Below are 24,089 nucleotides of genomic sequence, written 5' to 3'. Positions count from 1 at the left end.
CTTCTGGGCACCACCCCTTGGCTTTTGGTGGCCCTGCGTCACTGACATCATAAAAACCAGTTGCATTTTCCTTTTCTCTGCTTTCTCCTTGAGCCRTGACACTCTCCCTGACTTTGCCTTTCCAGCATTTATTTAATTCCTGGCATGGGTGAAGGGAAAGCAGGATCCCTGTGTGGTGCTGCATCTCCTGGGATTGGAGTCTTCCAGGGAAATGCCAAATGCAGGTGATGGCTTTGGGCATTTTGGGAGAGCAGGTAGCCCATGGCTATTTCCATCCCACCCTGGCTCTGCTGTGGATGTCACACCAGTGTCACCAGTGTCGTATGTGACTGGCGTGGCGTTTTCTCGAGTGCCGAGCCCCATCTGGTGGCTTTCCTGCGTCATTTTTTTTTTTTTTTTGGTGTCCTTGCAGTCTTCTTTGGGGATTTTTCCCCTCCCGTGCCTGTCAGCTGCGAGCGGGCAGGAAGGACGAGACGCTGGAGAAAGGTCAGGGTTTGCAGCGCTGCCTCTGCTCCTCTCGCAGCTCGCCGGGTGGAATTTGGRAATCCAGAGGCTGCCCGGGTTTGCGTCCTTCCCTCCTGCTCTCCCCGGCTGTGCAGTCTCGCCCGAGTGGCAGGGGATGATCTAATCGTTTTGGCCAAACCCCAGTTCGTGCCGTGAGCCCCTCCCAGAGCCTCCAGAAGGCGCTTGTTCCCATTGCCGTGCTGGCAGCGGGGCTGGGACAGATGAACGGTCCCGGGAGGGGACATTTCCAACGATTTGCTGGCTCGGGTAGCCAGCTTTAGGGTCGGCATTAGGTGAAACAATTCCCATCCCGAACGAGGTTACAGACTCTGCTAAGGATGAGGAGGAAGAGCTGATATTAGATTGGCAATCCMTGGAAGTGTCCARGGCCAGGCTGGAGGGGCTCTGAGCAACCTGGGACAGTGGGAATTGTCTTTGCCCATTCCAGGGGTTTGGAAGGAGATGATCTTTAARGTCCCTTCCACCCCAAACCATTMTGGGGTTTTGTGATATCAACAAGCATTAAAAAGGATGCTTTTAGGGGTCTTTTCCAAAAGTCACGAGTCCTGTGGCACTGAGTGCCTTGTGCTGCCCTGCCTCGATCAGCTGCAGTTCCAAAGTTTACCCAAATGTCTTCTAAAGGGAAGCTGTGTCCCTGGCATGAGGTTCACAGGTCTCCTCTGACATGGAAGCAGGGGCAATGGCAAATCTGTGCCTGTCCATGCATGAGGCACCCCATTTGAGACCCCAAMGTCCCAAAACTGACCAGTGACAAACTGTGGCCTTTCCCAGCTGTGGGTCACACACGTGCTGGAGGTGAGGGCGATGTCTCCTTGCTCCATCTGTGATGAAACAGGGTCAAATCATAGAACCACAAAATATCCCGAGTTGGAAGGGACCCACAAGKATCATCAAAGTCCAACTCYYGGACAACTTCAAGAATCCMACAATGTGCCTGAGGGTGTTGTGYAAACAYTTTTTGAGCTCRGGGGTCTGTGAGASAAGCTCCTTACCAGAGTGCTGAGGGGGCTTTGATGGTCTGCCAACACAATGCCAAGTGTTAGGACGGGCATTTGTTAAGCACCCTCTCTTTTTGTGATGAAAAAAAGTGAGGGAGTTGTTTTCTTGCGCTTCATGAGCATTTCCTTCCCCCAGGAATCACATTTGGGTGGTACCAGCTGAAGTTTTCCTGCTCGTGCCATACAAAATGCATTTGATTATAGGGTTTTGTTCATAGGGTTTTACTATAGGGTTTTGTTCTCAGGGTTTTACTATAGGGTTTTGTTCTCAGGGTGGCGTCCAGTTTAAGGCTGGGCTTGGTGATCTTGGAGGTCTTTTCCAACATTATTTGATGGGGTTCTCAAAGCGCTCCTCAGATCTCGCAGGAGACAGCTGAAGAACCATGCAGACCCTGATATCTTCTCAGATTCCCACCCCTCCCAGACAGGTTTTTCTGCCCTCCAAGATCACCCACTCACCTTTCCCCTCCCGTTTCCTGCAGGTATATCCGAACTATGTACCTGGGGATCCAGAGCCAGAGGCGGAAGGAACACCAGCGGCGCTTCTACTGGGCTATGATGTACGAATATGCAGACGTAAACATGCTGCGCCTCCTGGAAACCTTCCTCGAGAGCGCCCCTCAACTGGTGCTACAGCTCTGCATAATGATCCAAAAGAACCGTGCAGAAACATTACCATGTAAGTGGCTCCCTCTCCCCACCTTTGCAGCCTCTCCCCTCCGATCCCAGCGCTCAGCAGCTGACGGATGCGTTGCTCATTTCCCCACAATCCCGGCTGGAAGTCGGGGGCCGCGGCTTCGGGACAAATCTCTGCTGGGTAAAATTTCTGCTCGTTCCTCTGAGAAAAAAAAAAAAAAAGAAAAGAAAAGAAAAAAAAGAGTCAGTGTCAAGGGAAAAATGGGATTCAGCTCTTCTGTGCCTGATCCAGGCTAAAGGAATGATGGTGGTGTAAGGAGGATGCAGGCAGGTGCTGCTGCTGTTTGCCACCTGGCACTGAGCAAACACAGCCATTCTCTGCCTCAGTTTCCCTCCTTGCATAAGCCAGATTTGAGTTTGTGTTGTGAGGACGAATGGTTCAATGCCTATGCAATGCTCTGATGGTGTCAAAGTAGTCAAACTTTTTTTTTTTTTTTTAACATCTAAATGTTGTAGGACCTTTTCTGATGAGTGCCCAGGATTTATGGTCTTGCCATTGGTACCATGGTTCTCACCGAGCCCGGGAAAAGAGAGGGGCAAGGCAGTGGAGGGGACTGTGTGGGGACAGAGGTGAAGTGGAGGTTTYAAAGGCAGACAGATGAGATGAGGCTTGGAAGCCACCACAGGGAATATTTTGCCAATTCTGATGGTGTTATGCTGAGCATGGGGCACCTGTCCCAGCTGAGAGGGACACGGCCCTGTCCCAGCTCTGGAGTGACCAACCTCAGGGAGAATTGTCCTTTCCAAGGACCAACAGTGCTACCAGCTGAGGAGCTGCTGGGTTATTCAGCCCCTGCCCAGTTCATGCACCGGGATGATGCTCAGCTTCCCAAAGGCACCATAGCTGGCATCTTGCTGAGGAGTTTTTGGAGCTGAGGTGGGGACTGAAATTGGAATTAACTTTGGGGTTAATTTTTGCTCSGTCTTGCCAAGGTCGCCACTATCTACAGCATCGGGAAGCCCAAGTGCTTTCCCTTTGCTCTGTGCTTCCAGCATGTCCATCAGGGTTGTTTGGAGAGGTCTCCCTCCTCCTATTTATGCAGTCTTATCCTGAAACCTCCAAAGTGCTGACATGATGAATATGCCWTTCTACAACTCCTGCTAGAACGGCTCGCGTTCGCCAGCCCCCTTTTCCTGCTGCTTCCACCGTCATTAACCCGGCTGAAAAGGCAGAAATCACAGCCCAGGATGTTTGCCAGGGCGCTCTGCAGATCGCTGCACCGGCCGCGGAAAGCGCAGGGCGAAGTTCGCCGGCCTCCGTSGCGCTGCAAGTCAGACAAGGCGGGCGAATAATCCCCGCAGGCTCTCAAATCCGCGGCTCTTCCACTTTGCCACTTCCAGGCACGGCTGCCTAATCCACTGAACGAGCCGCATCTTTTTTATTTTTTTTTTTCCAGCATCCCCCTCCCTTCCCTCGCCCGGCTTTGCAGTTCCTCCGCTCCTCCAGCGCGCCGAGCCGGCTGCGCTCTGTTCCGAGGATGGCAGCGCACGTCCCGCTGCCTCGCCGAGCCCCGGAGGGCTCTTTGCCTTCCACTCTCCGGGTCCCCGGTTCATCCTCCCGCTGCCTCCCTCCCTGCCTGTGCCGGGGATGCGGGCGCTGATGGAGAGCAGAGCTCGCTCAGCGCTCCTTCGCTCCGGTGCGAGGTTTCCTAGAGCTCCTCCATGCCCGTGCAGCGCTTCTCTCTTCTTCTTCTTCTTCCTCTTTCTCCTCCTCCTCCTGCCGGCCGGTCTGTAATTATATCAAAGCAAATTAAATGCTGAGAAGAGCCCGCTGTGAAAGGGAAGGTCAAGGATTTTCTCTTAAAGAAGGAGGGAAGCTGTTAGGAAGGCAGCGTGTTTTAAAAATCAAATCGAGTTTCTCCTGGCTCGTTGAGTCTGTGCAAGCGCTGCTCATCACGGAAAGGGCCAGTTCTGCTTTTAAACAGGGACAGCATGGGCTGCATCCCTCAGGGAGCCACCCTGGCCCAGGGAAGGGTTTAAAACCCCCGCTGATGTGTCCAGAGTCCAGCTGCTCCCATCCATCCCCCACACACTCTCCTGGATTCATTTAGGGCCAGACAAGGTCAGTTCGCCGTTTCCTGTGGCACACATCCCTCCTCCAAGCCCCRGCCCTCCCTGCTCTTTAGATTGTAATGCCAAGGCCAGGCTCACTTTCCCCAAATAGGTCAACTTCTATTTAAGGAGCTTTAAAAAAGGGAGTTACTGGAATGGCTATCGGGAGGTTTTGCTTTTGTCTCTTAATTCCTGTGCTCAGAGAGCTSCTGAGGAAAGAAGAGTGAACGCACTGGAGGTCTTTGCTCAGACCCAGAGCATCTCCGCCAAAGAATTTGTGCCACCCAGCACGGTGGCAGAAAGGGCTGATCTTGGAGGAATGAGTAGAAAGGGACACAGTCAGGATAATGCTGAATTTCCTGGGTGGGTGGAAGGAAAGAAAAGCCTCCTCATGCCCTGCAAAACTATTTGACCCTGAGAGGTGCCTCTGTGAGATTAGAGAATCTGTGTCTGTTGCTCCTTCAGCACTCAAAGAACGGAGCAGCTTCACCCAAAAATGAGAATTTCCAGCAGCAGAAGTGCTGGGGCTGGAATTTGAGCTCAAGACCAGCCTCAGCAAAGCTTGGGACAAGACTCTTGGGATTTTGTGAGGGATTCGTTCCTTTATCATATCCCAAGCACGAGGCAGAGGAGAAAAGAGCACTGAGAGAAAAGAGGTGAGGACTCCACGTGCTCCTCCAGTGTGCAAGGTGCACTTGGAGCTGGAATTCTTGGGCTGGTGGAGCAGATGGGTGGACATCAGCTCCTGAAAATCCATAGGGAAGGAGCTGGTGGTGGAAGGCAGGTCCTCTGTGAAGGATTCACCTTTCACAACCACAGCTGGGTGAGCCCAAAATAGTGTCAACAGAAGGTAAAGGGAAAAGGATGGAACCAAAATATGGATCAGCTCACCTCCGAAACAGCTGAGGGAGGAGGGATGAGATGCTCAACATCCAGCAGCTCCAGGGAATCTGGRMWGAAGCTCAGTGRTGCATTTAAAGCCATCCTTAGGGTCAGGCTGAAGGAGGGGGTGGGATGCAGGATTCATCCCTGTTCCTCACTCAGCTGTTCCTGAGATCTGGGAAAGGATAAAATAAAAGAATGTCCATCCCTCAGACTCCTGGGCAGCAATGGCCAGAGCACTTCCCCTGATTCAAATCCCATGTTTGCAGGGGGCAAATGTAATATTAACAACAGAAAAAAGCCCAGCAACTCAGATCCTCATTCCMTAATTGCTCCTAGCAGATAATCCACCCCACTCCTTGCAGAACAAACCATCCTTAACCCACTTCACCCCACAGAGGTGCCCACAGAGTGGCAAGGGGCAGATAAAACCAGCTTAAAGGAGACACCCAACCTCTAGGCAGGCAGGGAGGTGAGAGGGATTCCAGTTTTTCTGGCATAAATCTCCTCTTAAAGAGGTTTGCTTTCACTTATTTTTTTTTTAATGTGGCTTCCTTAAGGCTTAATGAGATTTAGCAGAAATTCCAACATCGTTCCACTCATGTCACGAGTTCTTTATGCAAAGATTTCTGCCTGGATGAGGCTGTAGCTTTCAGAACAGGGTCTCTCCCTCTAAAAACAGCCCCATGTCTCCATAGATGCTGTATCCAACTCCCCCATAACCCTGCAGTTGATCTGAAAGAGATTTGCAGCATAAACCTTCATTTTGCAAAATCCTGCTGGAATCTCCAGGATTTTGGGAGGTGTGGGCATTCTGCACAGCCCTCAAAGGCAAGCTGAAGCTGCTYGTGTATTTAAGGAAAAGCAACATTAATTTAAGGGAGGTTTGGGGTCATGTTTTAATCAGAGTGATACAAATTAGGCATTAAAATRGGTTTCAGGCATCTGAGCTACAGGTGTGTGCTGGATGCAGAGCTCTCCTGGTGGAGTTTGCAAATCATCTTGTCTCTCCCAAAAGCCAAGTCCTTTTATTTTATCATGTTCTCCCTCTTCTGTACCACATCTGAAGACCATTTATGATCATTTACATTCCCTTTTTGCAGGGACACACTAAAGATGATATTCCCTGTCACTTAGTTTAGAAGATTCAGCTGATCCACCGAGTTCAAAAGGGACTTTCAGCCTGCAGCTGCTCAAAGGTGTGATTTTCAAATGGCATCAACACTGGCCTGACCATTGCTGAGAGACTAAAACCCCAATGTCTCCAATGAAAGTAAAGAACAGACTCATGAGATGTGAAATTTCATCCTTTTCACCAATTGAAGGAGCACTAAAAGTTAGGTTGAGACCCTTCATGCTGGTCTGGTGTGTCCAACAACACTCAAGCAGGAAAAAAAAAAAAAACCAAATCCAATCTCTGTGACCTCACAACACAAAACTGTCCACATTTGTGCAAAGTCCTGTGATCAGAATTACCATCATTAATAAACTGGTGTTCACCCTACACAGGCACCAGGTTCCATGGGGATCTGTGCAAAATTCAACATGGCATCTGCAGATTCTGTGTGGGAAAATCTTATTTCTCTCAAGGAGAAATCCTTTTCCAGACTGATGCATTTTCTCTAAAATACACCAAGAAAAGTGAATTGTGTGAATAAAGAAGCCTTTGCCTTATAAAGCCCTCAGTAACAGGAGATGTGGTGGGGACAAGATCTACCAGAGTCACACTCTGGGCTTTGCTCAGGTTCTGAGACAGATCACAAGGTAAAAGAGATGTTAAAACTTTGCCCAGAGGCATATTCTTTCCTCCTCTTTTCTCATGTCATCCCTTGGGGAGAAAAAGAAGTGGGAGACATCCATCAGCCAGCCCTGGTTTCCTGTGACAGGAGAGACACAAGGAGGAAAGAATTTGCTCATTGCCATGTGGGAAAGGGACCCCACCACCGTGTGCTCACTGCACAAGGAGAATTTGGGATAATCCACTCTCAAAGTTTGTCCTGACTCCACCACRATTTCCCTTTAAAAGCTCACCAGCAGCCCAAGGAGGCCCAGATAGCTCTGAACTCATAATCTGCTCGCCTGGGAGGCCACTCATATGACTCCAGTGCTCTGCCAGACTGGGGCATATGGCTCTGCTCCTGCCTTCCCCTCCTTCCTCCCCACCAAAGCCGGATGACAGGGAGCAATTTGGAGCCGCTGGTCCCYGGCCAGTTCCCAGCAGCATCAAAAAGCCATCTCCACAGTTGGCAGTGGCACCGAGGACGCCTTGCTCTGGCATGCTGAGAGCAGGCCAAGCCTCAGGCACGCTGGCATGGGACAGCTTGTCCCATCAGCAGCCGTATTGTCCCAGCTCCGTGGGATCCAGGAACCTCCAGAGCCAGGGATGGCTTTTTTTTTTTTTTTTTTTTTTAATTTAAATTTTTCCAACGGGGATTTGGAGCCAGCCCAAAGAGAGACGTCATCCCTGTGCCCATCCCCACCTGCAGCTTCTCAGTCCATCCACCTTGCCGCGTCTCTGGCTCTTATTTTTGGAGCGCTGCTAAAAGCCCGTCTGTTCCGTACCACGTGCCACCGTCACACACAGGACACGGCACAGCCAGGAAAGATGAGTCACTGTTCACGGGACAGGGCTGGCAGAGGGCCAGCAATGCCAATTTTAGGYTTTGTCAGACTGTGGCAGTCACTGGGAAGGGGTTACATCATCRGAGAGCTGCACCAGCRTTAGCTCATGCTGGTCCCAGGAGCTGCCGGGGAAACTGAGGCACAGAGAGWGGTCAGAGTCCTCATCAAGAAGGCTCCAGAAAGGCATTTCAGGATATTTTTTTTTTGGGTAATTCCATGCTGCAGGCTTTCTGAGGATGCACTTCCCAGGGGGAGTTTGGGGTTAGGGCATAGGAAAAGGTGGCTGCACCCTGCTGTGTAATTGGTAGTGAAATTTGGGGAATTCAGTGCTTTTTGGGTTCAGGTTGTTCTAGTGTGGAGTTCTTATGAGGCATCTTGGAGAGCATGAATAAATAGGAGCAAAACATGGAAAAAATGCCCTGCTGGGCAGGGGCTGCGCTGTGCTTCTACCCCTGATGGAGGTGGAGCAGTTCAAGCTGATGGGACTCAAAATCGCTGAATTTTGAAGAAAACAATTCTCTTTCTTCAGAAACCATGGATTGTTTTTTATGATTAGTTTGGTGTGACAATCCAGAGTCAGCAGAATTACTCAGTCAGTAGAAATGTCCTGAAATKGCTTTTGTCCCAAGTGGCATTTGACCATCCTCATGCTCTCAGTGCCCATCTGTGTCTTCTCACTGAGGGTCACTGAGTGGGCACAGCCATGGCCGTGCCACAGAGCCCCCTGTCTGATGCACATCAAGGTCCCAAACGTGTTTGCAAAAGGCAAAACCACCCAGGAGATAAGCTAAGATGAGCATGGCCCAACAGGGGGACACCGAGTTCTGTCCTGCTACTCATCCCTTGGATCTTTGCAGAGCGTACAAAACGTGGGAAGCGGAGGAAGGAAGAGGTTCCTGCTGTTCTCCTCGGAAATCAGTGTCCCCRGTGCCTTCAGCTACCCCACTGCCAGACAGCACCAGCTGCACCACATCCGTTTTTGTCACTTTGTCACTCCCCCTCACAGAAAGGCGCTGCCAGACTCGCCTCATTGATGCCAGCCCTGTGTACTCTCCAGGAATGTTGAGATTTTCCTCTTTTTCCRCACACCAGTCCCCTCCTCTGGGATTGTGCTGAGGCAGATCCGCTAAAGGCCCCACACAWAACATTAAAAGTTTATAAACCACAAGGTCACAAAGTGTGCAGTGAGTGAAGATTCTTTCCTTGGCCAGTGAGTGTGACCCAAGCTGGGTTCCCTTTGTCTTCCCCAAAAACATTCCCAGAACGGGGATGAAGTTATTTCTCTAATATTCTGCAGGTTTTCTGTGTCCAGGCCAAGCCATCCACCACAGGAGGTTTGCAGGATCCCTGTTTGGTGGTGAAACACTGCCTTGATGGTGTCTGCTCTCCAAGGAACTGCTTGTGGGAGCTGTGTTTTTACCAGAAAGTTCCCTCACGAACCCCCGGCAGGAGATGTCGCTTCCCCAATCTGGGGACAAATTTGTTGGGCTCAATCCCTGCTGACAAACCAAAATACATCATCAGGACACGGGCACAGCCACCAGATCTCGTTCATCCTCTGCTTCAGTTACCAGCTCAGTCCTTGGCGCGTTTTTAGCTCCCAGCAGCCAACACCAACCCAAACAATTCCTGTGCTTGGCTCAGGTCATGGCAAGAATTCCCACCAAACACSCTGGGCCACCCTGTTTTGGAGGCTGGGACAGAACTTAGTAATCAACAGAATTAGGCTTGGTTTAGTTGCTGTTCACTGGGCTTAGGGTCCAAAGCTGCCCCAGACCTGTGCAGGGGGAAAAGGGATTCTCAAGCACACAGCAGAACTCCTTGGGCTTTCCTTTCCAGCACTGAGGTGCTGCTCCCCTGTTTTTCAGAGTATTTCAGGCCCCACTTGCAGCATTACAACATCTTTTCAATTTGTGTTGGGCAGATTTACATTCTTTGCAATGGCTGTGGTTCTAATTCAAATTAAAACAAAACAAAAAAAAAAAAAAAAAAAAAAAAAAAAAAAAAAACAAACAGTAGAGGTGCCATAACAGATCTCAGGTGACGGTGTTAAAATTTACTTATATTGTATTTGTTTATGGAGTCCTGTTGTTTCATGCCAACCATCCCAATTCAGAACATAGAAACGGGTGAGGAAAGATTTTTTTCTAAATGGAGCCATGTGTTGATTTTCTCAGCAAAAGGGGTTTTTTTTTCCCCCATTTCAGTGCATTCCAGTAGTTTTATAAGGTTTTCTTAGGTGTTTCTCTAGGTTAGTTTTAAGGTGTTTCTGTCCTATGGGCTCCTAATTACAGARTTCAAATATCATTAGGTCTGAAAAAATCTCAGAGTAGGAGGCTCCTTCTGATATTYTCAGGACTTAAACTGGAAGCAATTCTGCTGGATTTGATAAACTCAAAAACCTTAGCAAAGAAGTGGCCACTAAAAGCTGTAACTAAAGTACCCCTTACAAAAAGCCAGCTGTTGAATGTGCAATATGATTTTTCCTCCAAGAATAAACCCCCTCTTGGATTTTGCCATCTTATTCTTCCTGGTTGAAATAGTCACAGTTGGGATGGGGTTTATTTCGTGCCCATTGTTCTAGAAAGACTCTTTCAATTAGCAAGGGGACAAAAATTAAGTCTCGACAGGAAACAGCAATGGAAATTTCTAGAGATGGTTTGTGCACTCTTCTGCTGGCYGTGTTCCTGCCAGGGTGAGCCAGGTTTGTGTGGTTCTCCTGCCTTCTAATGTTGCCTACAAAGAGGGATTTTGCTCTGCTYGCACAGAGTCAAACCCTGTCCTTGCTGGAGGTGTTTTCAGAAYACCCTGGTGGAGCATTTCCAATGAAACCTCCTGGGGTGTCTCGTGGAGCTTCCCATCCTCTCATCTGTGGCTGTTCACTTTTAGGGGCTCAGGTGGGGTTCTTTTCCAGTGTCACTCTGGGGCGGCACTTAAAACCTTCAGATTAACAGGGATTTAACTCAAAAGTCTTTATAATTACAGTGATGACTGTGCAGAGGGCACCTCGGCCTGAAAAGAGTGGCAATTCATGCAGCTTTTGACAAAAATAGACAYGCAGAGCCGTTCTCATGCTCTATTTCCAAACAAGCTAATCTGCRCCCGGGAAATCCTGGCTGCTGCTTCCCCAGCACATTTCTGATGCAGAATTAACCCAGGTGATTGGTGCCTGGAGGGATTTCGACCAAGCTCAAGGCAGACCAGCTCTCCTTCATGTCTGGGGGTCGTTAGAAGGCAGAGATGCACACGGTTGTTGGTTCTGAGCATCTCCATCATCTTCAGAGATTCAGGGATTCGTGGGATTCATGTGTAGCCCCGGGAAAAGGTGTATTTGGGCATGGTGGGAAGATCCTGGAGGGATATTGATACTTGAGTTCTTGCTGCTGGGGTCACTTGTCACCATGAACCCCCAATTTAAGTGATAACAGCAGCTCTGCTAATTGGAAACACCATCCATGCAGATTCTTATTAATCTTACTGACAGTGTTTTCTATGTTTACTGACATTGAAAACACCATCAGCTAGATTAATAAGAATTCTGATTCCAAAAATCACAAAGGAAAGAGCTGCTCTGCATGAACACCCTCAATGTAGCATCTGCTGAAATGAGGCTTCTCTCAGTGAGACAAAAAATCTGCTTTTGGTGGAAGGAAAACAGTGAATTCTCTTCTTTACGCTTTTTTTAACATTTAGGGGGAGATTCAAAATGGAAGAGCCACTTCAAACAAAATAATGTTGTGTTTTAAAGAAATAATGTTATATCATTAATGCCACATGAACAGGAATCCAAAAATAAGACTGTGTGTGATTCTCTGCTCCCTGATCGTCTCCAGCTTCTTTAGGACTGRGTCAAATCACCAAACTTACTCCAAATTCCTGCATGGAATTCTTAGATATCTGCCATGCATTTTTCCTCCTGAAAAGTGTGTTAGTGGAGTTCTTTTCCATGAACTCCACCTTTAGGCTCCTATCAGAGGCTCTGGTTGCTGGGTGGGGTTATTTCAGAGGAGGCTGCTCTCCAGAAGGCAGAATTTGTCTCTAGCTCTAGGAACAGACTCACACCAGCATTTTCCTCAGGTGTAATTTTGGGAGCTTTGCTGAGAGCTGTGGTTTATAAATCCGAGACCAGATTCCTGGAAGGATTACCCTGTCCTGCTAAAATAACATTTTTCAGGCAGAAAGCTGTCTCCACACCTGTATTACACTTTCACAAAGCTCTACCTGCCATGCCTGGGCTCCCCAGAGCTGTCCAGACACAGCAGCCACCTGGACTCATTTCCTCTGCCCAGCCTGGAAAAGCTGATAATATTAGAGGCTTCATCCCCAGGAGTTGAGGAGTTGAGCCAAAGGTCTTCCACATTATTTTCAACATGATGAAGGGGATTATAAGGCTTTGCTTGTGACAAACAGAGGACTGTGATCAGGTTTTGTCTGTACCCATAACACAAACAGTGTTGGAGGCTGAGCACTGGCACTCAGATGATCGTGCTGAGTTGTTCTCTGGTGCAGTTTTGCCAGCCAGCCCTTTCCCAAAGCTGTCCCAGGCATGAGAAAACAAATCCACATCACCCAGGAACCATTCCCATCAGGCAGATTGGGTACAACCCCTGAGGGAGTTTAACAGGATGGGCATGGCAGGTTCTGCCAGCTGGGCTCAGGGTCCCCAAATCTGACTCTGTTCCTGATTTCTGGTTCAGACACCACCACCAGGCTCTCCTCCCATGAATCCTCCTCCTCCCTGCTGGTTTCCATGAGCCAATTGTGGTGACAAGTCACCACACAGGACCAAAACCCTCTGTTAGCTGAGTGAGGTGAGGTGTGTTTGTGGATCTGTGCCTGTGCAAAGGCTGAGATTTCCCCTAAGTGCTGCCAGGAATGTTCCAGCTCTGGAACAGGTGTCAGCAGCTTTTTCCTCTACATAAATAGGTAAATGCTGAGATATCTGCAGTCAGCATCCTGGGAAAGGGGCAAGGCAAAGCAATAGAGGATTTTCATTCTGGTAAGGGCCTGTTGTGGCCAGCCTCCTTCTCAGTGATATAACAGAGGGATGTTGTCTTTCTCCAACCACCTGAGGATGGTGGTAACTCAGTCTGGCTGTTCTAGGCTGTCCTCTGACCAACCATGGCATCCTTCTCACATCAGGAGGGTCGGGGGTTTGGTTTGCCTGCTTGGCCTTCAGTGGTATAAATTCATTGTGTTGTGTCACTTGAATCTGCCCACGTCRTGTTGGGGYTRTCARYTTCTGCTCTGCAGCMGCCACTTGGGTTATTCTGCTCATCYTGGAGCCAGGAACAGGTTTCATSAGTCCTCCTTTCTCCTCTCTTCACCTTGCTGAGACTCAGGGCTCTCCCYTGAGCTCTTGTGGGGAGTTGGTGGATGCCAAACCACTGTTATTACCCACTATTGATCTTTCCCACTTCTTCTTTGCTTATTTCAGTTTGAATCCYATCCCTGGAAGTGTCCAAGGMCAGGCTGGATGGGAYCCTGAGCAGCCTGGGACAGTGGAAGGTGTCTCTGCCCATGGCAGGGGGTTGGAATGGGATGAGCTTGRAGGTCCCTTCCATCTCCAACCATTCCCTGATTCACCAGACAGAGCCAAAAGAGAGACAGAGGCATTTCCACATCTCAGACAGCATTTCTGGGGTGGAATAAACACTGAGGAATGTGATGCACAGGAGCTCTTCCTACAGAGGGTCTTAAAACAGGGGGGAAGCTTTGCCCATCCTGATGTGGTGGGTGAGAGCCAACGTTTGGAACTGGGGATTGACACTTCACTGGGTTATTCGAGGACAACCCGAAACAGAGGGAGGATTATCCCATCCCTGCTTGGCCCGGGGAGCTYGTGCCTCCTGCAGCAGGATCAGGCTCTGGCTGGCATCCAGGAGAAGATACAAGACTCGATGGCTGCAGGGTCGGAGCTGGTTCGGAGCGCCCGAGTTYGCAGAGGACGCGAATAGGAGGAGACACGAGAGATAATGAGAGCCCRGATCAGACGAGTGTGGCCGGTCACCTCTCCCTGCAGCAGGGACAAGGGGGCACTGGGGACAGCAGAAAGGCAGCAGGATGAAAGGGGAGGAGAGCAGGGCCTTTGGAAACACAATCCCTGGTGACCCCCTGGAYGCTTCCTCAAGGCAATGCTGAGGCRTGGGCTGGAGGACGGACTAAGGAGGGACTCAGCGTTTCTGGGGTCACCGAGGACATCTTAATTTAGCAAAAGGAAAAGGGTTTAGGAAGCAACATTTCAGGCCATGAGCCAGCTTTTAACTGCCAAGGGGTGGGAGGGCAGCTCTCCACGTGAGCGAGCTGCTCTGGAGCTGCCTTGGTTTGGATTTTCTCACTATGGAAGGTTTGGGAACACTCTGCTCTTCCTTGTGCCAGCTTGGACATGGACTGTCCTGTACAGAAACTCAGCACAAGCCTTGTSTGGGATTTTCCAGTGGGATTTGGTGGTAGAAGATGTTCTGATTACCCAAACTCGCTTAGATATTTGTCCCTGAAGGGAGTTACCTTTGTTTCCTGCCTTTCCCAGCCACCAGCAGTTTTGTATTTCTCATGGACTGGTGATGCTGTGTCCCGTGGGAGCTGGGTCCTGGGGACAATGGGGATATGATGGAAGAAGGTCCCAGAGGAGCTCCCTAGAAAGGGAGCAGGTGCTGAGATCTGAAACTCACCCCGTGCCCAACAAAACCAAAATATTTTCTGTGAGAAAAGGGCAAAGAACAGGATGTTGGTGTGACACCTCTTCTCAGTCTCCCCAGTGTCAAGGTCTGGATTTTCATCCCTGGTCTTTCCAGCTCTCAGCAGAGCACAGAGGTGTCACATAAATGTGAGGAGGCCATTCCTGGGTCAGACTTGGGAATTATGTTCACCATAGGGGAAATAGTGCTCATCTGCCACACTGGAGGAAATGTTTAAGGAAATGTCCTGAAATCCAGTGGGGAAAATGAATAGCAAAATGATCTGTACAGTATTTTATCATTAATATATTGGCAATGCTCTGTATTTTTCCATGTTCAAAAGGGACAAATTAAGAGGGAAAATGAAGGGGGAAAGACCCAAGTCATTCCCTCCTCTAATGGGGAAGAGTAAAGAAAGATCAACCATCAGAATCCATCATGAAACAACAAAAATCAGACCTGGGGTCTGATTCTGACCCCTTTTACTCTGACACAAACAAATTAAATCAGATTAAAAAAATAAGGGGGAGAGACTTTCAGGCCACGTTGTGACAAAAGCAGCATCTGGCTTGATCTCTTTTGTGTATAAATGCATTTTCKCTCTGTGTGCATCAAAATGAAAGCCTGTTCCCCGGCTCCTACTGAGCTTGAGGGAGGAACGTGCCACCCAAAGGGGAAAACAGGATAACAGGGTTCACAGCACAGGGGCCTGAGCAGGCAGGGAGGGATGGGGATGAAGGGAAACGTGGCACTTGGCACGAAGCGAGAGCTGCCTCTGCACGGGGGCTGCGGGAAGGTTTCATGTCACGCTCGATATTCGCCGTCCCGCTCACCCGGGAGAGATGTTGGTATCTTCCCATTTTGTTTTAGTGGAGTCTTAAGGAGAATTAATGTCAAAAAAGAAATAGAGCGCTGTTTAGGCATCGTTTCCAACGTTAAAGGGACAGGCACCGCAGGAAAGGCTCAGGGAAAGGGCTGCAGCAGCTGCATCCAAATCACGGGCAGCCAACAACCTGCAGCTGGATTTATGCTGAAAACCACACCTGCCCCTAGTGAAAAACCTCTGTGCTCAGCTGGRCAACCCTTAGAGTAAGGCAAAAATGGGGATATTGTTCATTTTAAATATTCATTTGTGTGTGTGTGTGATTTTTCTGTTAGGCTGGTTGCAAAATCACGCATAACTGCATAGCAGGAATAGGCCAGATAGACAGGGATGGCTTTTCTGCACTGCTTTTGTTCCTGGGTTTTAAAAACAGCAGTGGCAATTTGAGGGGAGCCATTGCTTTGATTCTTTCATGTGGATGGGTTTTTTTCCACAAAGCCTCACTACAAATCTGAGATGACCTTTTCTTTTTCTGGATTATGGGTAGGAACCAGAGGAGGAAAACCAAAACAGGATGAAATTCAGGGGGTCCCTGTGAGCTTCAGCAGCTTCCCTTGAACTCAAAGTGGGTCAGGCTCCTCTCCTCCAGTATCAGATCACTGTCTGCGTTATTCTCAAGTCCACCCATGTTTTCATGATCCAAAGCAACAGCTCTTATTTCCCTTTCTCAGAGAATCTCTTCCCCAGTGTGACATTCTCAGAAATTTAACTTTTATGTACCTGTCTTTATTCCCACTGCTTTCTCATCTCTTTCTTCACCATTTCCTGTTGCACATTCTCTGTGCCATGTGTGTTGATCACTGATTGTGAGCTCYCCTGAAGAAGGCAGAATGTTTTGGGGTTTCACCTGGCATCATTTGAAATGCCCTGAGTGCTTTCCCTCCCAGCTCAGAAGTGTTCTTGTCCCCTGCATGCAAGTTTGTCMCATCAGCCAGCTCCACACGGAGGTCTGGAATATCCTAAAGAATCCCAAATGTTGCTGGATTCCCACCTGTGATGGTGGCACTAAACCTTGATCCCACTTTGAGCAAAGAGACATCGTTTAAACACACACACCCTGGGGTGAGCATTTACAGGAGGAGCTGAATCCTGTCTGAAATGCCTTATCRAGCACACTGTGATGTGAAGGGGATCTATTCCCTGCTTTAGCTTGGATTTTATAGAGATCTTGGGAAAATCCTTCAAATCTTGGTGCTCCATCTGTCAAATGGGACATCACAGAGCTCTACTCCCCATGCTGGATGTAGGTGAGGAGATGTCTCACTGCAAGGACCTCAGGGCTCACACCTGAAGGAATCTGGGGGGTTATTTCTTGTGCTTTGTCATTTCAAACACAGGGACTTGGCCTCTTGTTGGTCCTGACTTTGGCCTGGGAGATTTGACAAGTCTGACTCGTTATGGGCAGGTGYAGACCCCAGAGCTGCAGCCACAAGGCTTCCAGCCCCATAGGAGCTGATATCTTCCTGCCTGGAAAATGCCCACAGATTGTGCAGGGTGGGGATGTTCCACTCCCAAGACTGAGAACARAGTGGGAGGAGTGGGAGTGGGCTTTTTTCAAAGTGACTTCAGTGTTTACCCARCCTCATCCCTCTGATAAACAAACCTTGGCAGGGAGTTGAAACCCACTCGTGCTCCACAAAGGTGCGTCAGTCACCACGTGCAGAAGTCAGAATCAAAACAAAAAACTATTGCTCATGTGATCCAACTTTCCAGGACTTTTTTGTTTTAGTTACAATTGAAAACATCTCTACAGTTGCTGAGAAATAAAATCTGGAGAAGGTGGGAAGAAAAACAGGGACAGTTTATCCCACAGTCTGTGGGAATTGTAAACTGTACGAAGATGTCACGGGCTGGAAGTCACAGGGAAAGTTGGGAATGAGAAACTTGTGGCTAAGATGACAAAAGTGCTGCGTCATTTGGGTATGTGTGAAATAGCCAGGGAATAATTTCTGTGGAAGGAAATTAGATCACAGTAGAAGGGCAGGAAAAATCTTTACATCACTCTGCAGTTCCTGCTGACGTCCACCTACAGATCTCCCCCCTTACCCCCAGGTCCAGACCCTGCTCATCACCAGGGTGCCAAAACTCACATTCAGCGCAGAGTTGTGAGTTTTTAAACAACAGCAAAGTTATGTCAAAATGTCCAGAATCCTTCATTGCCTCCCTCAGATCTCGACGCAGATRAGGAGACAATGAGCTGTTCTTTTGCGGGGGGCACTGATTGCGGTGCTCGCTCGTCCCCTGGCGAGGGATGGAGTCAGACACCTTGGGAGCGTGAGTCAACCCCTCCCTGTCCCACACACRGATCTTAGGACAGGCTGAATCACTTTCTGGGGGTGTGTGCCTCTCTCTGCTGGCTGTAGGAGACGTTCAGATGACTGTCAGCAGCTCTGCTACCGCGCCAGTGACTCAACGAACGCAACTCTTAGCCAGCTCCATGCAATTTACAGCAAAGGCTGTGATTAGTGGAGGGTTCTGCCCTGAAAACATTAGGTAAAGCCTTTATGTGCAAACTGGGGGATTGTTGCGGGTRTATTTTATTCCTCTCTCCTTTCTAGAATAAATGAGCCCAACAGAAACATTTTTAAGCYGAGGTGACACATCTGTCTCCTGTGGGTTGGCGCTGCTTGAGTTTCCCTGTACTAATGCTGTGCAAGTTTCTAGTAAAACAGCACTAAAATAAGGCAATAAATGACATTTTTTCTTCCCTTCCTTTTGTGAAAAGTTTTTTAACTGAATAGCTTAAAGACAGTGCAGAAAGCAGTAGTTACACGCAAAACAAAACTTTGTGGCATTACTCATCCTTTCAAAATTGTTTATGAAGTCTACCAACAATGTAACGCCTCTTGTAGGTTAAAAATTAATCKAATCTGCATCTGCTTGGGTATGAGGTCGTTCTCATAGAGAAGTTTCCATCCATTGTGAGGAGGGACTGAGGGAGCTGGGGCTGTTCAGTCTGGAGACGGCTGAGAGGGGATGTCAATAATCCATATAAATATCCCTGAGGGGTGCCAGAGGATGGTGCCAGACTCTTTTCAGTGGAGCCCAAAGATAGGATGAGGAGCAGTAGCCATAAAATAATCCACAAGGAGTTCCACCTCAACATGACAAAAAAACTTCTTTACACTGAGGGTGGCAGAGCAGTGGAACAGCTGCTCAGGGAGGGCATGGAGTTCCCTCTCTGGAGACATTCCAAACCCACCTGGATRTGTTCCTGTGCCACCTGCTCCAGGTGACCCTAGYCTGGCAGAGGGATTGGATGATCTCCAGGGCTTCCTTCCAATTCCAACCTTTCTGTGAGTCTGTGGTTGGAATCCCCAAGTCCTCTGTGCAAGTGTTTCTTAGTGAGGATTTAGAACTTGGGGAAAAGTGGGATTTTCTTAAAGCTGGTGGCTTAAAGCTTCTCTCTTGGGTAAGGTCACTGGTCTCACTGCTTTGTTGTTTGTTGTATTTTTTAAATTCTGTCTGAAATTCTGTGAGAAAATTTCTGTSAGAAAAACATGTGAGCCCAAAGGCAAGGGATTCAGAGGGAGCCTTGAGAGTTGATGAAAAGTTGTAGTTTTGGTGGGCTTTGCAAGGTGTGTGAATTACAATGAGAGCAGAGCTGTCATCCTTCCTGGCTTCCTTCTCCATCACCTCTCCTCCAGACATGGATGGATGGGTTGGAAGTGGGGAAATCTAACCCTGCCACACTATGGTGTGGGCTCCCCAAAAATGAGCAGATAAATTCTATAGGGTGMGGTCTGCAGAGCCAGTGGACCTTATTTGCATTCCCATGGAAGACAGGCCTCTGTGGGCAGAGAGAAAAGAAAATGGGAGAAGAAGAAATTCAGGTTTTTCGGGCATTTTAGCTTTTTAACTCTGAGCAGCTGCAGAAAGATGTTCCTTGGATTTTCCTGAAGCAGTAAAATCCAAATAAAAGCTGGATCCATCTCCCAGTTACACATCAGAGATGGAGGGGAATTTCTTATTGGTTGTTTTGCTTGGAACCATTAGCAGCTTTTCCTTTGGTCTTTAAAGRTGATGCTCCCTGATAAATCTTTGGCTAAGGCCCAACCCAACCAAATTATTGAGCCTCCCAAACATGGATTTGGGTCCATCATCTGTTTCCTCACCTGCAGGGCATTTGTCCAGTGAGCAGTAGTGTGAGCAAAGGAATAAGATGCCRGCAGCTCTTGCTTTTCCCAGGAATTTCTCGACTGCCATGCTTTGCTCCATGAGTTGTTCAATCTACTCTTGTGATAATCAATGGAATTGTATTTTTGAAAGCCTCTGAAGTGCAGCGGAGCCACTATTTTATCTTCTGGAGGAAATAAATTGTTTAAGTGTTGGYTGGGATGGAGAACAAGACCAGGCCCCTCTGGAACATCACGGGGTGCAGGGGAATGTGTTGGGAGCTGAAGGTGACCCCAGTGCAGGCTGTGCCCTCCCTGGCATGCCTGTGGCTTGGATCTGTGGTCCAGCCAGGTGATAAGGCTGGACATGAGCTGCCTCCAACACAGGTCTTGGGTCCATCCTAGAAACAGGGCAGGGGATTTGCTGGAGAGATCAGATCCTTTGTTTTGGGACYGTTTGGAGGGTGTTGATGAGTCTTGATGTTTCCTGGATTTATGTTTATCTGCATGGGACAAAAAACYTGTTTTTCCCAAAACCAAATGCAAATGGGGATTCCTGAGTAAGGCAGGATCAGTGGGAATGTTGCTGAAATTAAAATACTTTGGAATAAAATAGAATCTGTGCAGTTGCAGGGAATGCGGGTGTCCCGCTCTTGCCATGGTGCATTCCAGGAGAGATTSCTCTCTCCAGAAAGTAACTTTCCCACCTGGGTGGCAGCATTTRGATTGGATTTGGATTTCAAACTCTCAAACGTGGATCCAGTCAGGAATGAGGCTGGGGTGGGGTGGCCAATCCAGAGGCCCAGGAAGATAAGGACAGTGAGTCAGAAAACTCCTGAACACAGCACCATTTCCAATTCCCCACACTGATATCTCTGTATTTCTCTCCTCCAGACTGTAAGGACAACCTGACGTGAGTTGAACCTTCAGGCTCCCGAGCCTGCCCCAGATGCAATAATTTAGTGAGCAGATKATGTTTTCCACCAAAGCTCCTGTCTAACTCAGTGGATCTGTGTGTCTTCCGGCAGGTGTGTCCTCTGTGGCCTCCCTGATGTCCCTGGCTTGGGTGCTAGCCTCCTATCACAAGCTTCTTCGGGACTCTAGGGACGACAAGAAGAGTATGAGCTACAGAGGGGCCCTCATCCATCTCTTCTGGCGCCTCTTCACCATCTCATCCCGAGTTATTTCTTTTGCTCTCTTTGCTTCCATCTTCCAGCTCTACTTTGGGATCTTTGTAGTGGTCCATTGGTGTGCCATGGCTTTCTGGATCATCCATGGTGGGACAGATTTCTGCATGTCTAAGTGGGAGGAGATCCTCTTCAACATGGTGGTAGGGATTGTGTACATTTTCTGCTGGTTTAATGTCAAGGAAGGGCGGACTCGATACCGAATGTTTGCGTATTACACGGTGGTCCTGACGGAGAACGCTACCTTGACGCTCCTTTGGTATTTTTACAGAGATCCTGACACCACTGACTCTTATGCCGTGCCAGCACTGTGTTGTGTCTTTCTTAGCTTTGCTGCTGGGATAGCTTTGATGCTGTTATATTATGGTGTGCTGCATCCCATGGGGCCAAGAGCTAAGATCTTTGCCAGCTCCTGTTGCGCCGAGCTGCTCTGGGGCATTCCTTTGCCCCCCGATGTTGAGCCCATGGCGCCCCAAACCCCTGGGTACCGGGGGGCCCAGGCTACGCCCACCAGAGCGGTCACGGAGCAACAGGAGGAACTCACAGCTGACACTTGCTTGCCCGTTTTCCAGGTGAGAGCAATGGTACCATCTACTCCATCTGGGCGACCCTACCCCCCCGAGGGGCCTCTCATTAAGATTGACATCCCAAGAAAAAGATATCCTGCCTGGGATGCTCATTTTGTAGACAGGAGGTTAAGAAGAACTATCAACATCCTCCAATATGTCACCCCCACAGCTGTAGGTATTAGGTATAGAGATGGACCTCTCTTATATGAGTTGCTACAATATGAATCTTCACTTTAAAGCTCCTTAAAGCAAAAGTAAAAAGAGGGGACCTTATTTTTGTTTACGGTAAACACAGATCATGAAACAAACACAAACCTTCAGATAAGCTTTCTTTCTGGTTGCTGTATGTATAAAAAAAAAAGATATTCTCTATGTTTTGTAAGTAAAAACAAAAAGAAAAACTTTTCTTTTGTTTTTTACACACAAGAAACAGTATTTCAACTTCCACACCTAGGATTCACAGGTGGAGAAGGAGGCATCTCCACATCAGTTTTATACCGTACACCAAGTGTAGAACATTATTTATGGGATTGGTGCTGATTGAAAAATAAAAAAAAAAAAAACAAACTAACAAACCTACAACTGCCTTATGCCCTTAGGTGCTGAGTTTCATTAAGTACTGTCACCTTTCTCATGCAAAACTCTTTGATGATTATATGCCAAGAAAAAAAAGAAAAAAAACAAACAAAAAAAACAAAAAACAAAAAAAAAAAAGCAAACAACCATCCAACCGAAATGCAAACCTTAAAATTAAAAAAAAAATTAAGAACAAAAACAAAAGGAGAGAAATGTACAAAAAATTTAAAAATCCTGTTGCTCTTATTGGATTTAGCAGAAAAAAACCTTCTAATGTCTAAAGATATGAAAGCAAAGATATGAAAGCAAAGCCAAGACAACCCCAATGGAGTTTGATTTTTCCAACAGCTGAAAGGCAAAATCAGGTCTGTCTGCAGGATAATTTGGCAAGGAATTTATAACACCATTGGGCCAAATCTTGACCGAGTCGTGTTATAAAGGTGATCCCACCCCAAAATCGTTTTCCTTGCGGAAACGGACCCTGAGCAAAGGTGGGATTGCACCGCATCAGCGTGAGAATGCAGGATCTGATCTTGTTCCCAACAACTGCACGAGCTAAAGCCCCACTGTCTCCAGTGGCGCAAACACCAACAGCCTGAGCCCAGAATAAGGCCTGCCACCTTGATTTCTGGAAAACAAGAAATTGTCAAAATTGCAAACCAAAAACGCTGTTCGAAAGTACATTTACACATATCTAATAATTATTTCAGTAATAATAAAACTCAGCATGGTAGCAAAAAGCGAGTCAATTTAAAGGCACAATACTTGATCAGTGACTGGCAAAATAATTTGACCTACTGTATCATTTTAAGGCTGTGAAAGGCATACATGTATTATTTGTAATCTCGTGTAAGACCTGTCATGTCTCATTCAGTGCGAGCCTTAAAGTGATTGTAAAGCATCCTTCGTTCCATTTTGGGGATTTTTGGGTTTTGATTTTCTGTTTTGTTTCTGTTTTGTTTTTAAGGAAAACAAAACATGAAAAGTCGGGATAAAAAAAACACAAAAACACAAAAAACAAACAACAACAAAACAACCAACAAAACTTCTTCAAACGGTAATAACCTGTAAAACTGACTCACGTCTCGAGATGATTTGGTGCTTTGTATTTTCGTTGATGTTGTTGTTGTGATTTAGCTGAGAAAACTCTTCGACTCGGTTACATGTGGGGAACTGCTGATAAAAACTGTCTCGTGTCACCCTCTACTGTAAGTACATGGCGAGAAAACAACAACCAGAGGAAATCCAAGAGCGTAGCAAGAGCGCCGTGGTTTAGCTTAGCCTTCCACCACCAGGAGATGCTGCCACCTCCGATGCTGGCAAAGCCCAGACGGTCCCGCCGAGGGCTGTGGGGTTGTCTTGACATTTTCCAAATAACCCGCTCGGTGTCTGAACATTCTCATCTCTCTCGGATTCTGTTTTCTGTGCTGGAATCTCTTGGTTTTTTTAAATTTTTTTCGAGTTAAATCACCRGGTTCGCGTCTATCCGACACCCTTTTTCCGTTTTCGAGAGTATTGCTCCTTTAAAGGAATATTCCTGTTTCAGGGCATCTTTTCAATCCCACCATCCCTCTACTTGGGAGGGGAAAAACAACAACAACAAAATGAGATATTTTTAAGTGAATGCTGTAGTATTTTCTGTGTGTAATTGCAATTTTTTATTCCAGAAATACTGTAACTGTCTAGGGTGCAAAACTCCCATGCTGACCTATTCTGAAGAGAAGATCAGCATGGGGGGGATMTTTTTAAATTATGATTATGATTTTTTTTTAATTTGAAGAATCAGTTGTTTTTTTTAATTATTATAGTATTTAAAGAAACTAGTACCAATTTTATATAACAGTTTAAAGAAGCTGAATGCTTTCTTCGCCTGAATATACCTGAAGAGAAACATTTTTTTCAATCAGTGATCCTTTGCAGTGTTCTGAGAAAACGTTGGGGTTTCTTCAGTTGTTTAATTTTGTTTTTTAAGGGAAACTTTTAACTGGTTTCTGTCCCTTTCAAGGAGGGCAGGACTCCTTCACGCCAAACTATAGACACATGGCAAAGTTTATACAAAGCCAAATTGTCACTGGTACTGTAATTCCCAGTCAAACTCCATTTCAGGCAGATGTTTCTGGGCTCTGGTTACAAATGACGTGATGGTCACATTTTCATGCAAAGGGAGGGATTTGGTCTTGTCATCTCCTGTCTAACTCCCCAATCCCTTGTTTGTTGTGCACAGAAATACATATATATGTGTGTATATATATATATATATACATGAGCTGATATATATTTGTGAAAAGCTTTCATTTCCCTTCTTCA

The 24,089-nt window shown here is 47.5% G+C and overlaps 1 protein-coding gene across 1 annotated transcript; it reads left to right on the top strand.

The window, feature by feature from the left end:
• Positions 1-1,995: 1,995 nt before the first annotated feature.
• LOC130580682 (XK-related protein 6) lies at positions 1,996-21,861 on the top strand. The gene is made up of 2 exons (XM_057378331.1): positions 1,996-2,202; positions 20,479-21,861. The coding sequence occupies exons 1-2, from the start codon at positions 2,019-2,021 to the stop codon at positions 21,441-21,443; spliced, it is 1,149 nt and encodes a 382-aa protein (XP_057234314.1). The 5' UTR covers positions 1,996-2,018; the 3' UTR covers positions 21,444-21,861.
• The last annotated feature ends 2,228 nt before the right edge of the window (positions 21,862-24,089 follow it).

The sequence above is a fragment of the Malurus melanocephalus genome, unplaced genomic scaffold (assembly GCF_030028575.1).
Source record: "Malurus melanocephalus ecotype Western Australia unplaced genomic scaffold, MMel_1.1 scaffold_354, whole genome shotgun sequence".
In the NCBI taxonomy this organism is placed as follows: domain Eukaryota; kingdom Metazoa; phylum Chordata; class Aves; order Passeriformes; family Maluridae; genus Malurus; species Malurus melanocephalus.
Note: the sequence above shows the minus strand (reverse complement) of the source record. Positions and strands in the feature narration are given on the sequence as shown.